This window comes from Pongo abelii, chromosome 4 (genome assembly GCF_028885655.2).
Source record: "Pongo abelii isolate AG06213 chromosome 4, NHGRI_mPonAbe1-v2.0_pri, whole genome shotgun sequence".
In the NCBI taxonomy this organism is placed as follows: Eukaryota; Metazoa; Chordata; class Mammalia; order Primates; family Hominidae; genus Pongo; species Pongo abelii.
In genome coordinates, this window is record NC_071989.2 from 155,278,678 (window position 1) to 155,300,112 (window position 21,435).

Sequence of the window (21,435 nt, forward strand, 5' to 3'; positions counted from 1 at the left end):
GGCAGGAGAATCACTTGAACCTGGGAGGTGGAGATTGCACTGAGCCAAGATTGTGCCACTGCACTCCTGCCTGGGTGACAAAGTGAGCTTCCATCTCAAAAAAAAAAAAAAAAAAAAAAAAAGAAAGAAAGAAATAAGGAAGGGAGAGAGGAATGAGACAGAGTTACATAATGGGAAGGAGAGCATACGAAAAGAGGAATGAGGATAGACTAGACAGAAGGGTGAGCTACAGCAGTGAGTTAAGAAAGTGATATGCTAACACATTAATGATTAATAAGTACTAATTTGTCCATCAAATCTTAAATAGTTCCTCATATATTATACCTTGGACCTCTCTTCTGTTTCTTCTGACAAGGTTTTCTTGAAACAAGAAACAAAAACAAATGACTGCCTTCCCAAGGCCAAGGGTATTTTGGGAAATCTGAAGCAGCGTTAGAGGTTTAGCCCAGTCTTCCTCACTACAGCCTCTTCAACATTTCTGGAAAGTGAATGTCCATCCTCCCTGTGAGAAAACCATCTCCCAAGACAGTCCCTGCCACTCTTTGATAGGCTGAACACTAGAAAATTCATCCACATACTGAATTCCAACCTTCCTTCTTATAACTTCCAGTTAGAAGCTTGTTCTAATTGTGCCTTCCTAAATACTCTTCTTCATTCAGATATCATGTGTCTACCTAGTCTATTCGATCTTGTGGAGGTGGCAAGAAGGCAAACATTACTTATGCAATACTCAAGTGAAATAAATATGGATTCAAACTGAGTCCTAAAATGTATATGTGGCCGGGTGCAGTGGCTCACACCTGTAACCCCAGCACTTTGGGAGGCTGAAGCAGGCAGATCACCTGAGGTCAGGAGTTTGAGACCAGCTGGGCAACGTGGTGAAACCTTGTCTTTACTAAAAATACAAAATTAGCCGGGCATGGTGGCGTGTGCCTGTAATCCCAGCTACTCGGGAGGCTGGGGCAGGAGAATCGCTTGAGCCTGGGAGACGGAGGTTGCAGCAAGCTGAGATTGCACCATTGTACTCCAGCCTGGGTAATGAGCAAAATCCTATCTCAAAAAAATAATAAAATGTATATCCAATTTCCAAAAAAATTAAAAGTCATGTTTTTGTGTCATCTGGGAGGTAAGTGTAAGAACCAGGGCTTGGCCCTATAAAATTTAATATTATCTCATTTTTACTTAAGAAATGAACTTGCTAAATCTGCTGACCATCCCAAAAAATCATCAGCAACTTGGAGAGTCAGCTTTACATTACAAAGAAGTCTGAAAACTGGAATGATAAAAACGTGATGAAGTTCTAACTTGCTGACTTCTTGGCTGTGTTTGGACAGCCACGACTCCCCTGCCTTTCTAAAGGGGCAGAGAATAGAATGCAAACAGTGTCACCATTTCTACAATTTTATTCATCCTTCTTTCCAAACATTTATTTTTACTTCCTTAGGGTATGAGGAAGAGCATGTTCTAACACAATTGTTCAGAGTTGTTGCCAGGAAGTCAAGTGTATCTTTAGCATCATCTCTGGGCAAATGGTACAAACAGAGGAAAATGATGTTTGAGGCCAAATGTTGAAAACTTGAGTCTTGTATAAGTGAGCTAAAAGAGCAAAGAGCTAAAATGAAAAGTTAATTAGGTTGATTCTGTTTTTTTCTATGAGAATTTCTATTTAAAGGAGCAGCAGTAGTGAAAAGAAGATGGGTTTAAGTACCAACAGCTTTGGGTTCAAATGCAGGCTTGTCGATTGCTGCCTGATTGAGTTCCCTTGAATATACATAACAAACATTTAATTGAGTGACTCCTCTGTGCCAGGCACTTTGTCCTTACAGAGCTTAGAGTCCAAGTAAGTTAGTTATCCCTTGGAATCTTTTTCTTACATCGAAAAGAAAATATAATACTACATGCAGGGCTCTTATAATTAAATGAAATAACATATCTAAAGTTATAAAGCCCAGTGCCTAGCATACAGCAGTTGCTTAATAAATCTTAGTTTCTTTTCCTTGTCTTCAGAATAACCAAATTAATCTCTCCATTGAGTCAAATTGTGATTTAAAAGCACAGCCCCAGTACATAACTAAAAATAAAATCAACAGACAGTTCCACACATCTAGACACTCCTAAAATACCCAAAGGGGTTTGGAGGTCCATCAGCTGTGACAGGCAGACTTCAAAAACTCAGACTCAGACACTGCCCCATTCAAATAGTTCTATTTTGACTCCGATTCGTTTTTATACAAAACAAAAATAAACTGCTTTTCATTTTAATTACCAGCGAGCAAGTATAGTATATGTAGCATAGAAATCAAAGCTATAAATGATGCTGAAGTATCAGAACTGCTCATTCTAAAACAATCTATTCATTGTCTGTAATGTGTGAGACACTGTGATGGTATTAGAGTAATAAAAGAAACAAACATGTCCTTAATCTGATAGAGCTTACTCTGTAGGAAGGGAGATATACATTTACCTTTAGGGAGGCTAAACAAAGAGATGAAACAAGACAAATATGTATTGAACATTAGTGGCCAATATGCTGTATCACAAGCATTAAATTTTGAACTAGAGTCTCTAATGTAGGGATTCAGAAGCGCTAACAAAGTCAAGGAGGCTTTTTGGGAAAAAAGTGGAATTTGAGCTGAGACACTTGAAGCTTATGGAGGATTATTCAATGCCTTCTATTCTTCCTGTGCATAAAGATCAAATGCATCAAAACTCAAAGCAGAAGCCAGCTATAATAATGCCTTCTTTCTGAATGCATGTGGTTCTGCATGAACTGCTTCATTATTCAATGGTACAAATTTTACTTGGGTCCCATCTCATCCAAAAGGCAGCATTAACTACTCTTGGGTAAAAGGTAATTGGTTTTTATATCTTCGCAGAGTTTTTAAAGAAGCTGTTCAGTCCAACTAGCTTCCACTGCCTCACATACACACAAAAGAAAGAAAAGAGAAATAAAGGAAGAGAGGGAGAAAATGCACTATTTGCATTTTCTGATTGTGAAAATTCCTCATTCCTACCTCCCAAACTTCCCTATGGGCAAGACATAATCACAACCCAGACAGCGGATGCTTCCCCTCTTACTACCCAGAAATGGGAGATAAAGAAAATGTGGCACATATATACCATGGAATACTATGCAACCATTAAAAAGGATGAGTTCATGTCCTTTGCAGGGACATAGATGAAGCTGGAAACCATCATTATCAGCAAACTAACACAAGAACAGAAAACCAAACACCGCATGTTCTCACTCATAAGTGGGAGTTGAACAATGAGAACACATGAACACAGGAGGGGAACAACACACACCAGGGCCTGTTGGGGCGTGGGGAGCTAGGAGAGGGATAGCATTAGGAGAAATACCTAATATAGATGACGGGTTGATGGGTGCAGCAAACCACCATGGTACATGTATACCTATGTAACAAACCTGCACGTTCTGCACATGTATCCCAGAATTTAAAGTATAATGAAAAAATAAAGAAAAAAGAGATTTGATATTAGAAATCTTTAAAAATTTTAAATTGTACTTAGACTGGGCAAACTTCAGAGGTGAGTCCTCTGAGATAGGGATTCATCCATACTCCCTAGCCACATCACTGTGAAGCCAAAACAACCACATTCCATTCTTGGCATGGAATACAACATCCTCCTCTTAAAGTACTGCACATTTATCTTCAGCTAAGTTGTGTACATTTGTTCACTCCAACCTTTACCTTCTTCAATCTGAAGTGCTTGATCAGCCACTGAGGAATCGACTTCATGGGAATTCATAGTCCAAAATTATATGGCCTGCTGTACATTTACAGCTTTCTTCAAATTCTCCCTGCTATAGAGAGGAGCCAGAGCTTTAATCAAATTCCTTCCCACCCCCACACATCCCCAAAAGTATAAGAGCCTATATTCTAAATCTACCACAGTCAACTTGCTATTTATTTCATTTCCAAATAACCATACTCTAACCATAATTCAAGAAAAAGAAAAAAAAGACACACTTCAAAAAAATATCTCCATGCTCTTTTTTTTTTTCAAGTTCGGGGTACATGTGCAGGATGTGCAAGTTTTTTACATAGAAAAACATGTGCCATGGGGGTTTGTTACCTAGATTATTTCATCACCCAGGTATTAAGCTTGGTATCAATTCATTATTTTTCCTGGTCATCTAATTTTACCTATCCTCCTCTGGTAGGCCCCAGTGTGTGTTCTCATCATTTAGCTCCCACTTATAAGTGAGAACATGCCGTATTTGGTTTTCTGTTCCTGTATTAGTTTGCTAGGGATAACGCCCTCCTTTTCTGCTAATAACAACTAAATACTGTTAGAAGGTTTGCCTCTGACAGTCTCAGTTAGTAAATTATATTAAAATAATTTTGAAATGCAGATTTTTTTTCTGTTCTCATACTTTAGAATTGGCCGGGCGCGGTGGCTCACGCCTGTAATCCCAGAACTTTGGGAGGCCAAGGTGGGTGGATCACCTCAGGTTGGGATTTTGAGACTAGCCTGAACAACATGGAGAAACCCCATCTCTACTAAAAATACAAAATTAGCCAGGCGTGATGGCGCATGCCTGTAATCCCAGCTCCTCGGGAGACCGAGGCAGGAGAATCTCTTGAACCTGGGAGGCGGAGGTTGCGGTGAGCCGAGATCGTGTCATTGCACTCCAGCCTGGGCAATGAGGGCGAAACTCTGCCTCAAAAAAACTTTAAAATTAGCCAGGTGCCAGGATCAGTGAATAATGATCAATTTGGGTCTTGATTACATCTTTTTTTCAGTATCTAATGACATTTTGTGAGTATCATTGTAGCCTACTGAGCACTATACAAGGTGAAGTACATAAACCCAGTTACTTGGAAGCTTACAATCAAATTGCTTTACCAATAATGTGTAATATAAAACAACTCCACCCTCTCTTTACCCTGCAGTGATAGAGTAGATAAGATTTCAAATAGCCCCAAAGGGAACTTATTCCCAATGAGCTTAGACCTTATTTTATACATTGCTAAAATAGGGGATTTGTAACAGATTAGTGCAGGATTAGAATAGTCACAGGTGTTCTCTCACACAAGAGAAAAAAGTACAAATTAGATGATATCATCTCACTGTCTATTTTGGCCAAAACTAATCCTTCACTTCTCAAACCCTCAATTTATTCTTCTATAACTTGGGAGTGGTTCTACTTGCTTCTTCTATCTTACAGAGTTATCATGACGCTGAGATAATGATTTCAAAAACATACTGAAACATCCAAAATGCCAGACAAATAAAAGGCTGTCTTCTCTCCTAGCTTCCTTGGATTCTTGCTCTTTCTCCACCTACACAAACTGTTGGCAGGACCTTCAGCAAGATGTCATCATGCACCTGTAAGCATTCATTTCAGGAACAGCCAACCATTTATCTGGAAAACCAGAAACCACAGATAGGGCAGAAGACCTATATGCCCAGATCCATTCTGTGCAACTTAGTTTTTTGAAAACAAATGTAAGATTCCATGCAGAAAGCACCCTGAACACTGAAAGTATACACTTCCTTTACAAAGAGCAGCTCAACAAAGCCAGCTGGGTTTAGCAACCCCATTTCTTTATTTCTTTCCAGCACTTTGCATCTATAGATCAATATGTTGTCATTCCAGAACTTTCACTACCTTATTCTATTTTTTTCTCAATAACCTGTGAGGTTGCAGAACTTTCTTCCAACTTTCACTTATTGCATTTTTACCTTTAGCCTACACAGTGACCTGAGGTTAAGGCAGTCTTCCTAATCAAGAAGCCCCTTCCCCTAAAGCTCTGTAGATTTCAGAGCCCTTAGAATAACATTCCAACTCCATTCCATGGCTTACAAAGTCCATGAGATCCCACTTTTGGCCACTTCTTCATCTCACACCACTCTCTCCTTCCCTCACCAGCTTTCAGTCATGTTCACTTTTTGATTCTTTGCACATGCGACAAGCCTCAGGGCTCTTGGACATGCTGTTTCTTCTACTTGATTAACTTTTCCACCAATTCTTGTATGGCTAGCTCATTGTCATTCTTTATCTCCCAGCTTATGTCATCTCAGCTGAAATCATCTAAAGCCATCTCATCGTTATCCAGTATCTCAACCCCTCTTTTGTTTTCATCATAGCATAACTTATTACTATTTCTTTTCTTTTTTTTTTTTTTTTTTTTTGGAGATGGAGTCTCACTTTGTTGCCCAGGCTGGAGTGCAGTGGCACTCTCTTGGCTCACTGCAAGCTCCACCTCCCGGGTTCTTGCCATTCTCCTGCCTCAGCCTTCTGAGTAGCTGGGTCTACAGGCACCCGCCACCACGCCCGGCTAATTTTTTGTACTTTTAGTAGAGATGGGGTTTCACTGTGTTAGCCAGGATGGTCTCGATCTCCTGACCTTGTGATCCGCCCACCTCGGCCTCCCAAAGTGCTGGGATTACAGGAGTGAGCCACCACGCCTGGCCAATTTATGACTATTTCATTTTCTGTTTTATTCGTGTCTCCTCCATAAAGGTGTAAGCTGAAGGACAGACACCGTGCGTGGTCAGCTCATGATTAGAGCTCCAGTGTGTGAGCCATCACTCATGCTAACATAATTGATGCTCCATGACTATACAGTGAGTGCTCAAAAAATATACATAGAGTGAAATAGGCAATTTGAGTACGTACACTAAATTCTGTTTCCCATGTGCATGTACTAGAATAGGTATGTTGATTAACTTGTTTTAAAAAAGAATTCCTCCAGCAAGTGTAAATCTAAACTAATTTTGACTAACTTTGGGAGCTCCAGACCTGCACTGTGCAACACAGTAGCCACTAACCACGGGCCACTATTGCTTACTTGAAATGACACCAGTCTGAACTCAATGTGCCATAAGTGTAAAATATACACTGAGTTCTGAAGACAATATGAGAAAAAGAATGTAACATCTCATAATTGTCATTTTGATTAGATATTAAAATAATATTTTTGATACACTGGATTAAAATATTAATATTAATTTTATCTGGCCGGGTGCAGTGGCTCATGCCTGTAAACCCGGCACTTTGGGAGGCTGAGGTGGGTGGATTGCTTGAGCCCGGGAGTTCGTGACCAGCCTGGGCAATAAGGCAAAACCCGTCTCTACAAGAAATATAAAAATTAGCTGGGCATGGTGGTATGCACCTGTAATCCTAGCTACTCAGGAGGCTGAGGCAGGAGAGTTACTTGAACCTGGGAGGCAGAGGTTGCAGTGAGCCAAGATTGTGCCACCACACTCCAGACTGGGTGACAGAGTGAGACTCCATTTCAAAAAATAATAATAATAATAAAAGTTGGGCACTGTGGCTCACGCCTGTAACCCCAGCACTTTGGGAGGCCGAGACAGGTGGATCATGAGGTCAGGAGTTTGAGACCAGCCTGACAAACATGGTGAAACCCTGTCTCTACTAAAAATACAAAAATTAGCTGGGCATGGTGGCACGTGCCTGTAACCCCAGCTACTCAGGAGGCTGAGGGAGAAGAATTGCTTGAACCCGGGAGGTGGAGGTTGCAGTGAGCCTAGATCATGCCACTGCACTCGAGCCTGGGCGACAGAGAGAGACTCTGTCTCAAAAAAAAAAAATTGATTTTATCTGTATTCTTTATTTTTTTAAAAGTAGCTACTAAAAAATTAAAATTACATATGTGGCTTATGTTAGATTTCTATTGGAATGATGCTGGTCTAGAATATTCCTCTATTCTCTCATCATTTCAGAGTTAATCTGATTTTAATGCTCATGACTTTTTCTTAAACCTGCCTATAATGGTATATATTGAGGGTGAAAAATATTTAGAAGTCTCAAAGCCACTGCCTTAAATTCTCATGTTATTCTACAGTATTCTCATCTCATGCGGGTCTTAGAACATTGTTCAAGTATCATAAACTATAATACATCAGACTATTGGGTGGGAAAACATCTTCATATAATTCTAGAATCATTATTTATGCTACTGTTCAAATCCTTTAATTCTACTTCGAGAGCTACTACCATCATCTAGGCCACCGTAATCTCTCAACTGATCTGTACAACTGAAGTAGCTTCCTAACTGGTCTTCTACCTGTATCCCATTGTTTTCCAACAATAGACAGTGTAAAAGTCTTACATATTGCCTTCTTGCTTGACCTGCCTGTAATTGTCCACTAACCCCAGGATAAAGTTCAAATCTTCAATTCAGCCTTTAATTCCTGACATAATAGACTTAATTCCTCCTCTTGCCTACTTCCTCCTCCTCTTAGGCTCCTCACTCCGGTCATTCTGAACTCCGCTGTTCTGTAAAGGTGCCATGCTTCTTTTGGTTTTTGGATTTTGTTCCTTTTACAGAACCCACATCCATTATTCTCCTTTTATCTGGTCAACTTCTACTCTATTCTCAGCTTAAGGTTAGAAGTAGCAGGTGTGTCTGGTACATAGGTGCCTGCCTTGCGAGGGAAAGCATCTCTTGGCCTCCAGGAACCCACCACAGGGCTTGTGCTCTGTTGGTGGTGGATGTAGAACACAAGCCACATGCCCAAACCTAGGCATGCACTAAGCACTCTCTACAATTCTCCCACTGAATCCTCACCACAAACCTGTGAGCAGACAGCAGCAGCAGCATTTAAGTCCTGTGTGCCAAGACTTGTTCCAAGTACTTTAAATATATTTTCTCAGGCTTCAGGAAAACTCCCTAAGGTAGGTATTTATTATTTTCCTATTATATTATTCTCTTATTATCCCATTCATTGATGGGGAAGTAAAGCCCAGATGGATTTAGTAAATCACCCAGCCCCATAGCAGGGGATACGAGCTCCTGTGGTTTGGCTTGGCAGCCTATGTTGACTTGTGCAGGTGTTATCACCATTTTAGAGATGAGGAAACGAAAGCTCAGCAAGTTTAAGGAATTTTCCCAAAGTCATCAAATCAGGATTTAAAAGACAAGTTAGATGCCACATCATGTTTTTCCCAATAGCTGTCCATACTCCGTCATTTTACCTGCATTACAACCGCCTACCAACTTACTGGCTCCCCCTACTAGACTGTGTGTTTCTTATTCTTTAGTTGTTTTTTTAATCTTATTAATAGATTTTATTTTTAAAAATAGATTTAGATTGACAGAAAAATGGACAGAGAGCTCTTCTATACCTCTTGCAGGATTTCTGTTGTGAATATCTTATGTTAGTGTGGTACATTTTTATAAGTAATGAAGCAATATTGATATGTTATCATTAACCAAAGTTCATAGTTCATTCAGATTTGCTTAGTTTTCTAATGTCCTTTTTCTACTCTAGGATCCTCCACAGGATAGTATATTATACTTAGTTGTCATGGCTCCTCAGGATCCTTGAGGCTGTGGCAGTTTCTCAGACTTACCTTACCTTTGATGATCTTGACAGTTTTGAGGAATAGCAGTGAGGTATACTGTAGGATGCTCCTCCAATGGAATTTATTTGATGTTTTTCTCATGATTGAAGACCACAGAGATAAAGTGCCATTTCCATCCTATCACATCAATCAAAGGTACCTACTATCAACATGCCTTATTTTCATGTTGGACTTGATCACCTGGCTGAAGAAATGTTTGTCAGGTTTCTCCACTGTAAAGTTACTACCCTCTCCTCCAAACTGTACTCTGTACTCTTAGAAAGAAGTCATGATGTACAGCTCACCCTTAAGGCGTAGGGAGCTATACCAACTTGCTGTCTTCCTTGAGGGTATGTTATCTGCACAATTTATTTGGAGTTCTGCATGGGAGATTTTCTCCTTCTCTCCTATTTACTCAATCATTTACTTATACCAGTATGAATTTATGCATATTGATTTTATACTTTGGGATAGAATTCGATGCTATATTTTATTGCTCAGATTGTTCCACTTTGGCCATTAGGAGCTCCTCCAGTTGATTTCTGTGTCCTTTTGACATACCTCCATCAGTGCAGGCTTTTTTCCTTTTTTTTCAGTACTTCTTTACTTTCTGGTTCTATAAGAGGCTCCAGACTCATATACTTCCTTTGCTAGTAGCAGCATCAGACATTTCTCCAAGAATTTCTGGTTCCTTTTATTAAAGAATGGTTTTAGAAATCAAGATCTGGGTGCTAGTTGCTACTGGGATGCCGTTTCTTTTAGGCCCTCTCAGCTGACACAGAAAGAAATATATGTGTGCATACAACCCTATGTATATCTACATAAATATTTCTATATGTAGTCACTTGTGAATATATAAAGTTAAGCAGGGGTTCTTGTTGATGTGTCTAACTTTAATTCATTACCACATGTAGCATTCTAACATCCTCCTCTTGCTTACCTGTAAATTCTCACTCCACTACTGAGAAATGACTGTAAGCTTCTTACTCCACTACTGAGAAATGACTGTAAGCTTCTTAAAGGCAGAATTAGTGCTTTAGTCACTGCTGTATCCCAAGTACAGTGCTTGGCACATAGAATGTACATGTTGACTTACTGTTGAATTTACCCCATAATCTCAATTCTGGAAGGGACTACAGATAAATTTGCAAATGTTACAAAATACGGATTTCAAAGACTAAAATCACAACAATTTATTAGGGCAAACAGTACAAGAGGGTGCACTAACAAAGGTCTGATTTAAGTGCTTTTATTCAACCCAGTGAAGGGAAAATGACAGTAATACATCTAAGCCATGCAAAAAGGATTCAGGCTTCCTTGAAAAGGATTCAAGTGGCATAAAATGGTTTGTTTCTCCACAGCAATTTACATTTATTAAAATAGATAATAGGCATAATCATTGTCAAAATAGAGCTTCTACCCTGTATAATGTCTTAATACATCCTCGAAGTTCCTGACAAACAGGCATAAAGCCATGGCAGATTAGAGTCTAAGTGGAGGATCACTCCAATAGCACAGCAGAAAAACCAATCTCACACTTCTAGGAAGGAAAATAAGACCTGAGAACAGCCTTTGAAGGTGGAGGGTAAAGTACAAAGGGAAAGGTGCTAAAGTGACGCATCAGCTGGAAGTATAACTGGGCTCTAATGTGACACTCTGCATTAATGATGCTAATTTATGTCTGGGTAAGTGTGTGTGGGTGACACAGAGGAATTTGAAGAGGTCTATATTATACCACGGAGGAGCTCATCTTGAATCTTTTGCCAGGGTACATGCTTTATGCAGGGACTGCTTCATGTGGGCATATATTATGTACATTTTGTGTCAGTTTCATGTGAATAAATCACGTGTCTCTTTAGATCTATTCTAGACCCTTTCCAATCTATTATTTGCACTGCAGCCAGAATAGTATTTTTGAAAAGCAAACTTGGTCACTTTCCCCAATCTTCCCCACATTTAAACATTTAAATGGTTTCCTGTTACTCATAAGATAAAAAGCAAGAATGGCTCATATATTTTTGCAAGACTCTGCAAGATGTGGCTTCTGTCTAATGTCCACCCTGTGGGAACTTAAGCCACACTGGCCACCTTTCACTTCTTTGAACACACACTCTCTCTACTGCTACTACCATAAAGCCCTTCTACATGCAGTTCTCCCTGCCTGGGTCATCTTCCCATCTCCTCTTCAACATAGCTAATTCTTATTATGACTTTCGGATTTAGCAATTATTTTTTCACCAGGGAAGCCTTCCCTGTCTGGGTCCAATAATCCTCTTATTACACACTCTCAGAGTACCACTAACTCTTCCTTGAGAGTGCTTGTCATGGTTGCAATTGTACATTTATCTTTATTATTCTTTATTAATATATTTCCCCAGAGGGCCTTGTCACTCCATATTCCTGGTACCTAACCCCATAGCTGGCACACAATAAGTGCCCAATAAACATCTATCAAGTAAATGACTGAAAAATGACCATGCAATCTATCCATACTGCTGTAAAGACTTTCCAGAATATTAAAGTCCTCTTTGGATTCAGAAGAATATGTCATTTCACATAATAAATTTGATTGGTCAGCCCAAGGATGAGTATAATAAATATCACTGCCAGGTTTGGTAGTTTCCAAATAAACATGAGGTCCTTTTTATCATATCGAAATGAATATTATTCAATATTACATAGAAGTGGACATAAGAGGACATGAAGAAACAATCTCATGCAGTAAAGGTTCACAATGGTGCCAATCATCTCCTAATCTTGTCCCTCAGAGATCTGTTTATTAAGTAATTTTTCTTTATTTCACAATATCTGAAATGCTACTATTGGGCCCAAGCTCTCATTTGGCCTTGGATTTCATTCAACATTTAACAAATATTTACTGAGCATATTTACTAGATTCCAGGCACTGTGTTAGAGCCTGGGATACACACTACGCAAGAGAGACAGGGGCTCACCTTCAAGAAGAGAGGATAACCAACACACAAATGAGTAAATAAAATGATTGCTGATTGCTATTAGTGCTAAGAAGGAAAGAGATCATGTTCCATGTGAGTGAGATCATGCCCATTGCTTCATCATGATTGTAAGTGATCCAAATGCCTCACTGGGATAACCTGCATCATTATTGCTTCATGGTACCAGGTAGATCACAGTCTTTTCTTTTTACTTCATGAAGGAGTAAAGAATTTTCTGTTTTAATGCCATGGTTTCCTATAAGAATTTAAATATACTCACTTTCTCAAATTAAATAAGTGTAGGCAAAACACAAGGTATACCTTTTCTAAGGAGTCACTATAACACCTCAAAATCTCTATTGTCAGCTTTGATGCACCCCAAAAGATCAAAGTGCCTTGCTCTCTAAGATGCATATCTCAACAGAGCAGCTGTTTCATTTCAAGAGAGTCTTCAATTTTTTTTTAGTGATAAGTTTACAAGCAGTTGTTAGTGGTACAGAAAATCTTACGACACCTGTGGAGAAGTTGCAAATTTTTCAGATTGGGTTAGGACTCTCTCGATAATCATTAAAATCCTTGAGGTCTAGCATAGCATTTGGAGCATAATTTGACCTCAATTACGTGTTAAATGTTTGCTGAAGAAATGGTGATGCTTTGAGAAAATTAGCTATTTGAAGCATGAGACCAGAGTGGAGCTGAAAGAAAAAAATTAAAATTAAAGTGGCTCACTTATCAAAAACCAAAGCCACAGAGAAAGGAGACCAATAACAGCATCCTCTTCATTCCATTTTGATTAAGACTGCAGGCTTATGAGGGGACAGGAAGCTGGGAGAATCTCAAGAAAGAAAATGCAGTCCCCAAATGCCACAGCTCAAGAGGAATGCTCCAGCCTACTGTCTCCAATGGAGAAGAACAATCTGCAGATTGACAAAGCCCTCTGTTTACACTCCTGAACAAATAAACTAATCATGCCTTTGTTTTTAACCTAACAAATCATAGCCTGATTACAGGTCATTAGTGACCATTAATATGTGAAACTGTTTGCATTTCACTAGTATATCTGAATAACAGTCTTGCCTTTCACACTAGCTCAGTCAAGTTTCCAAAAGGAAAGCCCCGTTATCAGGCCGCGAGCAGGACTGAAATTAACAATTAGCCTCTGGAATCGAACTATGGTGCAGAAGAATTCATTATTTTGGTTCATTGTGGTTCTGCCTACTGTAGAACCAGTCTTTGCCTTTGTAGTGGAGACATACTCTTTGTGCCAAAAGATTGTGTGACCACCTCTCTCCAAACATTCTCAACAATTCCCAATGACTGCTAACGTGTTGGCCAGCAGCATGAACCTGCTTATGTGACAATAGTATAGACGGTCCTACGTTCACAATACGATGGCTGATTAGAGTCCAGATAAATGCAAGGAGCACATTGGGAATTATGAGAAATGTAGAAGTGACAGGAAAAAGGTCTATTTGGCAAAAAAGTGGAGGCAGAGTAAAGAGTATGTACACCTGAGTGAATCTGGTAATCTAGAATTTTTAAAAGTGCAATTGGAGCTTTGGATTATCAGCATTAAGAGGCAAGATTCTTCAAAGGAATTGGATAATTGCCAGGCCTCCATTTCATTTTGTGCTGAGCAGTCACAGAGGGCCATGGAGTGATTAACAGATTAAAGATCTCAGGAATGTTCGAGAACTTTCTAACATAGCAGTTGCCATTTAGGAGCAAACCCATGGTCCATCTTATCTAATGTTCTGTTGCTTCAAAAAAAATGTCCCCTAGGAAATGCCACTTTTGACTACTAATGTGTTGAGGCCATAGAATTAGAGGCATTGCTAACAAATCAAGAAATGGCAGCCCATATATTGTTGCAAACATTTTTACTTTTTATTCTGGACTAGCTACCAACCACATGATTCATGCCCCAGTTTAAAATGCATAATAATAGTATAGAGTTCCATGTAGTTTAAAAAGTCCTTTTAATCCATTATCCTGCTCATCTCTATATCAGCTTATGAAAGTTAGATTATGAATAGTATAGTAATGGTGCAAAACACAGGTTCTAAGTTAAACTTGTCTGTTTTCAAATCCTGACTTTTCTACTGCTAATAAGGTGACTTTGAGCAAGTTTCTTAACCTTTCTGAGCTTCTCTTTGCTTATCTGTGAAACAGATAATAATGATGCCTACCTCAAAAGGTGATTTCAAAACCCTAATTGAGTAACTAATGCATGTAAAGGGCTTAGTACACTACATGGCACATAATTAGTGCTCAATAAATATTAACTGCTATCATTTTTTTTTCTACCAGCAGCAGTATCCACTATGGCCACCACCTCCATCTTCCACAGAATAAGGAAAATAAAATATCTAAGATAGACTTTTTCCTGAAGTCACCCAATTACTAAATAACTGAGGTGGGACTAACCATCATCTTGACTACCATTCTCCCTGCTTGGAATACTTTTCATTCTTCTTCCCTCCTCCTCATCCTTCAGGTCTCAGTTTAGCCATCTGCTTCCTCATGAGCCCTGCTCTGAGCCCTCTTATGTCATTTCACATTCTCTTGTACTTCCTCCATCAGAGAACCTCTCATTCTGCACTATAATTGCCTGTTGTCCTGTATGTGTCCCCTACTGAACCACAAGTTCCTTAACAGTAGAGACCAGGTCTATATACTAAACCTTTGCATCCCCAGTGCCAAGTACAGCAGTACAGCACCAGCCACACAGTAAGTGCACAATAAATACTTAATAAGTAAAAGGATGGATGCCAGACTCTTCATTCCCAATCTGCTGACACACATTAAATTATTATTTCACACTGGAACGGATTTTAGAAAATCAGAGAGAGCCCTACATGGCTTCATGTCTTATACTGCTCTTAAATAATCATAATCTCACGTCAGAAATTCAAGGCAATTTTTTAAATACATAATATGTTACATATTTATGGGGTACATGTGATTTTATTACATGCATAGAATGTATAATGATCAAGTTATGGTATTCCGGTTATCTATCACCTTCAGTATTTATTATTTCTATGTGTTAGGGACATTTCAAATTCTCTCTTCTAGCTTCTTTGAAATATGCAATACACTGTTGCTAACTACAGTCACTGTACTCTGCTATCAAACATTAGAATTTGTACCTTTTATCTAACCGTATATTTGTACCCATTGACCAACCTCTTTTCATCAAGGCAGTCTTAACCAGATTCTAATAGATTCAATTTCTGAAGAAAGTAACTAAACTTGTGAAAATGACACCTTGAAGTGACTCTTACATTCTATTAAAACACAGGCACGTGTGTATAGACACATATTCACCTTGTACCTCACACTGATCACTAAGCTGTGCACAATGCTTATATAATCACCAACCCTCCAAATTTGGAGAAGGGCACTGTCTTTGTACTTTGAAGGGATTTTTCAGAAACATTTGGACTTGATGAGGCACAGCGAAAAGCAGGTATTTATCCTGGCTATTCTTCACAACAAGCTCTTAAAATTTGGACTCTGAACTGTCTCGCAGTTTTTATGTTTTTAGAAATTTTGAGTCTGATATGACATAAGTCATAAAATTTGACCAAATAACAAAATACTTCCATTTTTTTTTCTCTCTCCATCTTGGAGGAGGAATAGGGGGCATAAAAGTTGGAAGCTCCAGGGAAATCCACTCAAAGCTATTCAGTTTCATCTCATTAAAGTAACATCATCAAGGGCAAACCAAATAAAACTCAAACCCCCAATCAATATTATATTAAAATGCACTGAAAGTGTTACCTAGTTGGTAGGAAGGAAAAAAAAATCGTACATTGAAATTGAAATTACAACAGATGTAAGCCTTTTATTCAAATAGACCAGACGGCAAAAGATAATTTTTCAATAGCAAGGGAAGAGCTGCACTCTACCTCACATCACCAACATTATTTAAAAACAAACACTGCTCTCTTATTATTTTATATAAAAACACATTAAAAAATATCACCTGCATGGAGTCTATATAAATGTATAATGCTAACATTGCATAGTTCTCTTAGGACACAAATGCCTCACACATCTTTATCCATAGTCTGATGGGGAATATTCACAAACATATATGCATACAGACACATACACAATATATATACACATACACACATACCTGCTTTTTGTTTTCTTCCCTCTTTGATCTGTGACCACCTTTTAAATTTCATTAGCTCTGTGATAAAATATTTATCTAGAGCCTTTTTCCCCCTTCATTCCTTTTATTAAAGGGAGCTCTTCTCTTCTGAATGTTGTACTCTTTGATCTGTCTCAGGGTTTATACAGACTCTGTTACAAACTCCACCTCTAAAGAGAATCTCTGATGATTCTCTTTCTTAAATCAAAATACATTTATTTTGTATTAAATTTTATTTTCCATTACCCCAAAATATAGCCAAATGTGGAGGCTGTAAAGCTAAAGCCTCGCCACACACTGTATCGAGAAATGAATAAAAAAGCCTAGCAGAAGCCATCATGCTACTTCATCCAAATCAAGTGTAACTACTTAGGAGTTAATAATGAAAGGGCTTTAGAATATTTGATACAGGTGAGAAGTTGTTTTTCCTACACAGTGATTTCTAGATCTATTTTCTCATTGGAAATTACCTGTTCAGTGATACCTTTTATTCTTCGTTATATTCAAAGTAAGATGCCCACATTGTCTTTCTTTGCCTCTTGACCCCAAGCTCTTTTTCTTTGTCTCTTGACCCCAAGCTCTTTTTGTTTGAGCAGTTAATATATCTACTTTGTTCTCTAGCTTATTCAACAAACCTAACATCAATAAAGCAGGCTCTATTCTTGTTTAGCCAACACTCTCTCTCTCTCGGTAATTTTATAACTAGTTATATCATCCCCATGTACATTTGGTCAAAATATGTTCTTGTTCTTAAAACAATAAATCAAACTATGCTTCCTATGTACAATATCTATTTAAAAAATGTAAATTAACTTGTGTCCCACGGAACAACTTTTAAGCAATTGGAACTATTTAACACTTCTATACTGCTACTTTATCAAGAAGAGTAGGTATAAATAATAATACGAATACCTTTATTTCCATAGGTGTTTTCATCTGGATAATTCATGCTTCATTATTGTGCCACTATTCTCTGTCTTGGGTTCTCCCTTGGCTCCTGTGACAAACATGGGGTTCAGATCCAGACTCCAGGAGGTGGTGATGCTTCAACTTTTGGTAACATACAGGTGCATTTACACACTTTCCACATACCCCCTACCATCTCTTTGGGAGAGTTTGCTCCAGGCCTGTCAAAATCCAGGCTAAGAAGGTAACACAATCAACACTGTAAAAGCTCCCTTGCCTCAGCCCCGTCGACCTGAAGTGGACTGCCTTCTCACTTGAGAAGACAGACATAGAGCCATGGTCTCAAAGTGTTTCTCCTGATCATCATCAGTAGCAGTAGGATTACCTGGGAAACTGAAAAAATCAAACTCACAGGCCTATAGACCTATCCTAAGCTTGAGGGGGTGGAGCCTGGAACCTTGTATTTAACAAATACTTCAGGTGATTCTAATGCACGTTAAAGTTTGAAAACAGCTGCTGTATGGCATCTAGGGAATTTTGAAAAGGCTGTAGTGATTAGGAGAGCTGGCTTCAAATAGCCAAAGTAGGGTCCTGTGGACAGGATACTCAGCATTTGGGGTAAGGTTTTATGGTGCAGGGCTAGGAGCAGTGGGTGAAAGAGAGAATGCTCTGGTGCAGAACAAATTTTATGCAATAGGAACTATTCAGGAGCAGAAGTAAGTCACCTCACTCGTTAGAAATGGCCCCATTTCTCTGCAAGCATTCGGAAGTATGAGGTTATATCCTATGAGAAACTATGAGCAAGGTAATATAAGAAGAAATATTCAAAATAAACATGTAAGATTAAAAAAATTAGGCCTTAATGGGAAGCTTCAAGATACCACTAATATAGAACAAAAGGTTCATAATTAGTCCATTATTGTTAATTTTGTAGTATCTTAAATGTATTATCCTTAAATATCCTGCTGATGGTGCATAGAGTAGATAATGAATTTTAGTTTCCTCAATGTTTCATTTTATATTCAGAAAAAGAATCCAACCTAACAGATTATTTTTGCTATTTAAAAGAGATCAAATCACCACCAGCCAGTACTGATACTGGATCAAAGATTAAGGTTAGTGTATTAACTTATTTGTCCTCTGTTTTGTAATCAAAACAACTGTCTTCCAATGATAATATCTTAAGACATATACATAGCTGTACTAATTTTTTTTTTTTGTTTTTTTTTTTTTGAGATGGAGTTTTGCTCTTGTTGCCCAGGCTGGAGTGCAATGGCGCGATCTCAGCTCATCGCAACCTCCGCCTCCCAGGTTCAAGTGATTCTCCTGCCTCAGCCTCCCTAGTAGCTGGGATTACAGGCATGTGCCACCACACCTGGCTAACTTTGTATTTTTAGTAGAGACAGGGTTTCTCCATGTTGGTCAGGCTGGTCTCGAACTCCCGACCTCAGGTGATCCGCCTGCCTTTGGCCTCCCAAAGTGCTGGGATTACAGGCGTGAGCCACCACGCCCAGCCAGCTGTACTAACATTAATAAAAATACAGCTTAACATTTAGCAATTACTACCTACTATTTTCCTGGGACTGTCCTGAGCACATTACAGGCACCATCACTTTTAATACTTACAATAGCTTTACGAGGTTAAGCATTGTTATCTTCATTTTACAGATGAGGCACCTGGGCTTAGAGAGGTTAAATAACTTGCCCAAGGACTAGCAAGTGGTGGGGCCAGGATACAAACCCAGTCATCTCCAGAGTCTGTTTTCTTGACTACTTTTTTCATATAATTCTAAACTCTAGGGTTGGGAGGGTAAAAGTGTATGTGGTCCAGCGCAAATAATACTTATGACCACTTAAGTCTTCTAAAACTACTAAAAACAACCAACTACTCATTGAATGTTTAATCTGTGTCAGGGACTGAACTAGCCATGTACAAGTATTATCTCACTTAACCCTCACAACAACCATGGAAAGTAGTTACTACTATTGTCTTAACTTTACATAGGGGCAACTGCAGTTAGAGGATTTAAGTAATGAGCCCATCTTCTTATCAAAGATTTCACTGCTTACATAATAAAATGGAAATGAGGCAAAAAAAAATACACACAGTACTCAGTAAATGTTGTTTTCCTGTCCTTATGTTAGTTTCTGGGGATCAGAATGGTGTTGGTGATGATCAATCCATTGTTTTTCTTACCTATTTTCTTGCTCATTCCAAATGGTAGATATCTGTGAGTTAGATACTTGAGCGCAATATACAGCCATGACATAGAACTAAATCCACTGGCTTCTCTATGTCTATTATCACCAAACCCTAGTGCTTTAAGGCTTGCACCATTGTCCAGGAATGTGGTTCCAGAGACTCTTCCACTTGGCAAGAGTAAAAATGAGTGACTTTAGGAATGAGACACAACCCATGCCCAAGCCCCAAGATCAAAAGTGTAAAGCACACCAAGTTGTTCCACCCAAAGAACCTTGCTCTAAAAATGTTAGTGGTCAATGTCTTACACAGAGTCAGCAAGCAGATGCACTTTTTTCCAACACTGTAAGATTTCATCTACTTGGGAGTTTATTGATTTATCTGATATTCTGATATCATAGAAAGAGCTCGGTTTTATGAATCAGTCTCTAAACCTCAGTCTTTTCTCCACCATAAACTAGGTATGTGATCATAGGCAAGTTGATTAACTCCACTGGATCTCAGTTTTTTCACTGAAAAAATGAGAATAAAGGAAATTTACTCTTTATATTTGTTGAGCAGAGTAGATAAGAGCTGTGAAAATACTTTGCAGAAATACAAAACCCCTCCCACAAGTATAAGATGACATTACTATTTTACATAACTCCTTCCTTGCCTAATATTTAGCTGCTAATGTATCAACCTGTTTGGAGAAGTTGGTTTATTGATGAACTAATTTAAAAGCAAGAGGAAGGGGGAATTTTTTAGAGTTGAAAACTATCAGCAGTGCCAAAGACAACTGAATTATTTGATCAGTTGTTTTGATGGTTAAGAGGGAGTAAGATATTTATTACCTGGGTAACCAAATAATGTGCATGTTGCAAACCCCTGTGACATGCAGCTTATGTATCTAACAATCCTACACACGTACTTCTAAACCTAAAATAAAAGTTTAAAAAAATGTGGGAGTCAAGAGCCAGTAAGTGTGGCAAACCCCCCAGATAAGTTCATGTTGGTATGAAATAGCCTGAGAAACCTTTCTGTGAAAGCAACAAGGAATATCACAAAACTACCATGTAAATGAACAGGACATAAATAGCAGCTCAACAACATGGGCTCTTTGGGTTTCTATTCAAATTTCAAGGTGCCAAGTCTCTTGCTTGTCTACATCAGAGAGTAGAATGTGGCCTATCTATAGATTAGAACATCAGGGAAAGGAGGTAGTATGAAGGACAGTTTTGTGTAGGGAAAAAAAAAAGAAATTCTATCTGAAGTTTACCTTGGAGAGATGAAGAAAATATGGTATTTAGCACTATGAAGTGTTTTTACATCTTATTGGAGAGATTCAACCAAAAGATACAAGAACAAAAACACAAAAATCAGGAAAACAATTTTTCTAGTGATTTTACCTTTATTTTGGACTATGGTTTCCTCTCAAGGTATCTAGCAGATTAAAATTGCTTTGTGATGTGACACCACCATCCTGCTTTTCCTTTTATAGCTCTCATCTTAAAATGTTTTACAGGTCCACACAAACAGGTAAAACAAAAACCATCATGCTATTTTAAGTATACATTTTCCCTGGGCCTATCAAATTTAGAAAAGCATATTCACTCTTTCAAGTTGCTAGTTGTGGCTTGAACTGATTGCTTGATTAATCACTCAAACTCTGGCTCTAGACCATCTTACCCACATTCGCTTTTCAGTATATCAAAGACAGAGGTCATGAGGTTGCTTAGATCATGAAACCAAGAAAGGAAATCAAGCCTTTGGCACAGAAAACACACCACACTTTCTAAAGCAAGATCATCTTATGAGTGGATGGTAGTATTCTCCTATGTTTCTCTGACAAAATGTACCCATACTCTGTCTTTAACAGCCTCATTGCAAT

General features: G+C 38.6%; 1 protein-coding gene across 15 annotated transcripts in view; it reads right to left on the reverse strand.

The window, feature by feature from the left end:
* The window catches only part of PPP2R2B (protein phosphatase 2 regulatory subunit Bbeta), a 489,623-nt gene that overhangs the window by 242,547 nt on the left and 225,641 nt on the right, over positions 1–21,435 (reverse strand). For 5 of the 15 annotated variants that reach the window (XM_063723941.1, XM_063723942.1, XM_063723938.1 and 2 more), the window contains exon 2: positions 17,372–17,456. In XM_063723941.1, the coding sequence (XP_063580011.1) occupies positions 17,372–17,408 (37 nt within the window). In that variant the 5' untranslated portion in view covers positions 17,409–17,456. 15 annotated transcript variants of the gene reach the window in all.